Source organism: Styela clava, chromosome 8 (assembly GCF_964204865.1).
Source record: "Styela clava chromosome 8, kaStyClav1.hap1.2, whole genome shotgun sequence".
Classification (NCBI taxonomy): domain Eukaryota; kingdom Metazoa; phylum Chordata; class Ascidiacea; order Stolidobranchia; family Styelidae; genus Styela; species Styela clava.
This window is the reverse complement of record NC_135257.1, coordinates 2,572,295-2,578,720: the sequence shown is the minus strand read 5'-3', so window position 1 is coordinate 2,578,720 and position 6,426 is coordinate 2,572,295. Positions and strand designations below refer to the sequence as shown.

The window sequence follows — 6,426 nt, the reverse complement described above, 5'->3', positions numbered from 1 at the left end:
TAACTGTTTTATCCCGTCTCTTCCGTACACTTATATTGATAATTACGGGTGTTGTCTGAATACACGGCAGGCGCTGAACGCATCATATTCGCAAGTTTGAGTGTTGTTCTTGTTCTTCAAGTTATAATTTTACTACCTATCGTTATAAAAAATCGCCTTTCTCTTTAATTACCAATTGTTTTGAAATTTGGTTGAAGATGTATTTTTCGCAAGAAAGCAACCGTTACGACTGTCCTGAGCTTTGATTTCGCAAAATCTTGCTACGAGAAAGTCGGGAGTTTTTCAATGCCGACACGATAAGTTACTGTAAAAAAAGTACTGTAAAGTAAATACATCAAACTAATTATTACTACAGTTGTGAGTCGAATCATTTTTTTTTAATCCACATTGGCACAAGAAGCGTGTGCCATCATTGTTTCAGGACCTGGTAAAGAAAGGGCAGCTCGGGTAACGGTATTAGTAAGCTACGATGGTCCACATAATCAGTTCCGTCTAGGATATGATCTTGGGGAAATTGTATTTTGTGGTGGCTTTTGTGTCCATGTATTTGAGCAGTGCTTTCTTAGTTCAAATATGATATAAACACTTATGCGTCACTATGCAATTTATTCGGCACCAGAAAAAAACTTTTAGACGCAAAACGATTTTCAGGATAAATTTTATAAATTAGCCTATGTTACATATAACATACACGAACTGTAATACGAATACCTCTAGATTATATAGTAGTATAAGATATATAAGCCTATACCAAACATTTACCATAAACCGAACAACTGGAATTTTTTTTAACATATTAATATCCTTTAAAAAGCGAGTATTTACTTCTTTGATACCTAATTTGGAGCGAGAGGTTATCACAGAGCCCTAATTATCGCAATCATCCGAAAAGATTTAATCAACGATCGAATAAAAATGGTTTACGGGAATGATTGATGTGACAAATGTTTGCTGTAATGACCAATTGTGAATCATGGCTCACCTTCAACAACGATGATAACAATAAAAATACATGAAAGCAGTTACCACGGATTTGAACACTTGTCTATTAAAACATGATAAGGTATTTTAGTTGACGATAATCCAATGAAAACTCTCGATGGAAATAGAAACTGGTTATACGAAATAGGAGAATATACAGGTTGTGACGTGTCGAACGTTTGATTATTTATATCTTCTATTCGGTGAAATATTTTTCATTGCAACGAGATGCATGAAAACGAGTAGAGACACCAAGTTCGTGGAGTTTGTTGTAGAATTTGATGACACTATTGAGAGATGGCTTTGGTTGCTTGAAGAAATTCCAGATGAGCCATTCTCCTGTAAATGAGCCATAAATATGTGTAAAATGTACCAAGTTAGAAAGCTTACTCTATATCTAGATAAAAATGAAGTGATGTCTCTGATGTTCACAGCAAACCTATATCAATCAAATATGTGGCAGGGGAGATATTCGATCTTAAACTTATAGTAAGCCACACGCAACAACAATAATCTTCAACCCTTGTGCATCAAAAGTATAGTCTATTGGTTTTTCAGGTGGATTGGAAAACTATTGAAACATTACCAAGGTTCAACGAATCCCTGCGCAATGGTTTATTTGTCCTATGCAAAAAAACATCATTTGATTAATAAAATTAAAATACTTATGTTCAGATCCTTGTAGAATAAAAGTACGAACTAAATAAATTTACATTCATTCTCATATGGATCAATGAGAAATTTGAGCCTGTCGTTTCTTGCCTTTCTTTAAGATTGGGTCTTGTTTTTGACAGATAGAAGAATTGTACGAACTATAAATATGTATAAAAGCAAGCCAAATACTGGCTAAACAATAGCGATAGGTATTTGATTATATTCAAATAATATTGATATAATAATATAAACTCTAGGATTTGCAAGTAAACTGGCGGAACCCATACTGTGCTCGAGGGAACCTCGCTTAAAGAACCACTGAGCTTTTCATATAATAGCTTGCTTATTGGTTATTATAATTTTTCATATGAAGTTGAATTAGAATTCTAGTTCGTTGGAAGAATGTTAATGTTACTCAAAAATAAAAATGTAGTTTACTCACCTTCTGCGGGACATAACATTACTTCAAAGAAATTGGAATAATCGGTTATAAATACCCAATCGTTTTTGAGCAAGTATTCCTCATCTAAGTAGGAACAATATTAAAATATAATAGCGCTGGGAAATTGAAATAATAACAATTTTAATTTTGAAATATAGGGGTTATTACTATACAGTGTTCAAAGTATTGGCTAATCAGCAAAAAAATAAATAAAAAAATGTTCGCCTTTTGCGCTTATTTATCCATAGTGAAATTTATATTTACGGTTGGAGTTCAGCAGAAATTAAAGTGGATGAAGAAATTCCCAATATCAGCTAATAGACTTTATTGCAACAAAAATGTGCAATGAATTTCTGGAGATTGAATTTGTGTATATAGTAGGGTGGAGGAAGATAGACACACGGGGTTATATGGACACTTAGTTTCAAATTGACCTTTTAGCGACATTTTATGGGGCTTGTTTCTGCAAATGTCATTGGTGAGTTCGTTGCTAAGGAGGGAATTCGTTCTAGCCATTTCGGTTTAGAGTTAACCACTCAAACCCGTTATTCGTGAATAATATACCGGAAAGTCTTCTCTTTTATTTTGTAATTGCTTTTACCTGTCAAAATATTTCTGCGCAAATTTCAATAATCTTATTAAGAAGAAATTAAAGTACGCAGCACGTACTCACAACGTTTGCAGAATAACCTTACGAAAGAATGTGTTTCGATCTGTTAGGAACGCAATGGCATCGAAACATCTCGCCCCTAATTCCATATTTCCAAGGAAGCGGAAGGAAATCTTGTTAAGCTTATTTTTGAATTCGAAAAGAAAGGATTTCCCTTAACTGTTAATGTCATACGAGCATTGGCTTACGAGTTTGCTGTACGTAATGAAATCAAGAATATATTTTGCAAGTCGCGTAGAATGGCCGGAAAAGATTGGTGGCTTAGGGAGCCGTGACATTGTAACAATAAGAGAACTTTAGACGCATACTATGGTGAGGTCAAACCGACCGTCTCCTGGAGAATTTTGACATGTTGGAGGGGGAGGGGGAGAGGGATGAAGGACCTTTGTCGTTTTAATCATCCTAGAGAAAGTTACAATGTTGATGAAACTGAGGTAGAAATTGAGGCCGGCGAGTCATGCTATTCTTTTGGCAAATTTTGATTGAACTTTGTTGGGTTGTCAGGTAGCTTCCGAGGAAGTTAGTGATTCTTTCATTCAGGGTCTAAGGCAAGCAGAGAACCAATCAGTACCCGTTTGTCAGATCGATCATTCGAAGATAACTTGTCTCCTCCAGGGGTTCCCCCATGCAGCCGAGAAGCAATTCAAGCCAGAAACTTAGAGTATTGAAAGGTGAAACGTTTGCAGCCAAACTGCCAGCTCTTGCGGAAACCACGTCATCCAGCTCGTATAAAGTAAAAGAAAAAACTTAAGAATGAGCGACTATGAAGTGGTTGTTTGAGCAACTTTTGTGCTGTCTGCAACGACAATTCTCATGACGATGTTGTGGAAGCGAGAAGAGCTCAGTGCATATAATCCCAAAAGTTGCCTCTTTATATTTTTCCCGATGTTTATGGGAGAAACATTGTGTAATTACAATGTGATGGCGGCTCTGCTTGAAGCTACTTTGTATACAATTTTCTTCCATATACTAAATAAAAATTTATGACCATTCTTCACTCAACCCCACATGTTCGTTCATTGTTCTGACAGGATTTGTGAAATAGTGCAAGCGAATAAAATTTTACTGCTTCCTTGAGGGTATTTTATGTACATTTTTGTATTATGCATATTGGTTGTTAGTTACGAAAATATATAGGGTAAGATGAAAACAAGGTGTATTGTTTGATAGACTAAGATTTTTTTAAATATATCGTTTATTTTGGTATTCTAAGAAGCAGCAGAACACGTTTTCAGTACTTCAATAAAATTTTGTTAAGGGTTCGTTATATCCGACCATATGTCCATCTTCCCCGATATGTTTTTTTTTAGATTGTGATAGCTGGTATTTGGTATTGTATCCTTTTGGTTCGGTGACCGTACATTTGAACCCATGTACATTTGAACCCATGCGTATATCCACGGGTTCAATCTATATGCGGGTGCTAAAACCCATGGGTTAGGGTTAGTATGGGTTTAACTATCCGTGAAACAAAAAAAAATTCCATAGGTGCAATAGCATACAGGTGCAATTGTCATGGGTTCAAATGTACGTGGGTTCAAATGTAATGGATCCTTTTGGTTCTATTGATTTCATTGGAGTGTTAGTTGATAAAAAGATCAAAATATCATTAACTGAAGTGAATAGTGAGAAACGATTGACATTAGACCATATTGGAAATATTTCGAACTGAAAAAGTCCATGCATAGACTGACGGTATGCTACAAAATGGATGGCCACGTGTAAATGTAGACTCTAAGATTTTATGGTTACTTATTTCCACAGGAATCATGAATCCCTTTTTCATAACAGAATGACTAATAATAAAGCTAAATTAGTTGTTTTTTATATAGATAGGGCTTGATCGTAGTCAGCCCCCCATTTTTTTGGAAGGAGGTCAAATTAATTTTTTGTATAATGACGTAATACGACGCGAATTCGTGCCTTTTGCTCCAAACAAGGCTAGATGAAAATAGCCACTCGCAATATGTAGCAATATACTCCAAGTTACATAAGTACATAGTTTTATCTGTTCCTTTGGAAAAAGAATTAATGATAGTAAGCCAGGAAACGTCGGGTTTCAGTAAATAGTTCAAGAATAGAGCAAAATGTTGTTGAAAAAAACGTAAGAATTTACTACAAATGCCGCAAAATTGCATGAAAAAATGTTTGTTACACCAGGTATAGACATACCTATTTTCCGCTCTTCGACATTAAATTTTCCGTCTAACGTGTACTGATGTGCGGCTTTTAAAGAAGACCCTGTAAAATAGTAGTACTACAGTCGGTTGTATGCTAGAAATACATATATTTATATATATATAGCTAAGATTGAAAGCACAGAAGATCTATTGGAGACTATAGTCCAACGAACTATTTATATATATTTTAAATATATAATAATGTATACGTCATACCGTCTTCAGGACTTCGATGGTAAATTCCTAGTCTATGGTGTATAAAGTGACCGGTAAAATCAGCTCTGTGAGATCTAAAATATATATATTACTTGATTCGAGGACAAAGACGTTTGTACTACAACTTATTACAAATTGTTTGGTATTAATAGGCGCGATTGGGTTGAGTTTTGACAGCTTATTTGACGCGAAGTGTATATATCTTTCGTTATGTTATGATGTTGTTGTTTTTGTTCTTGTTGGTATTCTTCCTATTGTTATGAAAAATCTCTTTTATCAATAACTACTGGACCAATTGCTTTGAAATTTTTACTGGTTGAAGATTGTATATGTCGCTAGGAGACTTTCACTAATATATTTCGTAAGTTTCTGTGGCCTCTATGGGATTCGTTTTTTTGTGTGCAATGTCGTCATCAAGTAAGAATTGCGCTCAATGTGGCAGTTCCGATTTCGTGTAAGCTGAAGCTCAATCGGAGCTCAAATTCTCAACTGAAAGTAAAACAGGTTTACAAAGGCCAAAGAATTTAAATGTCGAAGAGAGAATCGCAAAATCAACAATCTTTATTGTTGAATAGGCCCTAATCGGTCAAAGGTCACGTTGATCACTATGTTGCGGTTGTGGCTACATATTGCGGTTGGTTAACTTGTATATACGATTAGTGAATAGGTAATGTTTCGAGATATGTGCTTCCACGACCACCACGTGCAAATAAGTGGGACATTTCACTAGTTAAGTCGAGCTATTGAAGACAATGGAAGTTATGATATGTCCGAAAATGAATAAAAGTAACGCACCCAGCACCAAATTCTTCCATATGAACACTGAATCCAGTAGAAGTTATTGTAAAATTGATCCCTCGAGCACATGTTACATCAGCCGAAACGGCCTCGTTTGTTTGAAGTCCGAGGTACCAGACTGTGTCTTCTAGCTGTAAGTAACAATTGGAATAAGCTTGACTTTTTATCTCGCATCAAAGATTTATTTATATCCATAGATATTTATTCTACTTATGAATAATACGTACCTCGGTTGCATAATAGTTCATTGACCAATTGATAATATTTAAAAATATAGGAATAGGGTAAAGAAATGGTACTTTTTCGTTTCCGAAATGAGATAATGGTAAATCTATACCTTTGAAATATCAAGATCTTCTTTTGGTATGGGCAGCGCGCATTTCTCCGCAAATGCCAAAGAAACTGATCCACATAGAAACACAGCCAACATTAAGCAATCAAAACCCATTATTAGTGATGAATCTATTTCAAATTAGCAATCCACT

The 6,426-nt window shown here is 35.2% G+C and overlaps 1 protein-coding gene across 1 annotated transcript; it reads right to left on the bottom strand.

Moving 5' to 3' along the window:
* Window positions 1-369: 369 nt before the first annotated feature.
* On the bottom strand, window positions 370-6,426 carry LOC120341255 (uncharacterized). Its single transcript, XM_078115530.1, has 6 exons — window positions 6,279-6,426; window positions 5,939-6,072; window positions 5,144-5,217; window positions 4,920-4,988; window positions 2,078-2,161; window positions 370-1,320 (listed from the first exon to the last, which is right to left on the bottom strand). The coding sequence occupies exons 1-6, from the start codon at window positions 6,387-6,389 to the stop codon at window positions 1,178-1,180; spliced, it is 615 nt and encodes a 204-aa protein (XP_077971656.1). The 5' UTR covers window positions 6,390-6,426; the 3' UTR covers window positions 370-1,177.

What these genes read in the sequence shown, in the direction of transcription:
- LOC120341255 (XM_078115530.1), bottom strand. Translation starts at nt 6,389, where the DNA reads ATGGGTTTTGATTGCTTAATGTTGGCTGTGTTTCTATGTGGATCAGTT. An exon ending in CCATCGAAGTCCTGAAGACG is followed by an intron (nt 4,989 to 5,143) that starts GTATGACGTATA and finishes ACTATTTTACAG; the next exon opens with GGTCTTCTTTAAAAGCCGCA. An exon ending in AATGTTATGTCCCGCAGAAG is followed by an intron (nt 1,321 to 2,077) that starts GTGAGTAAACTA and finishes GCTCATTTACAG; the next exon opens with GAGAATGGCTCATCTGGAAT.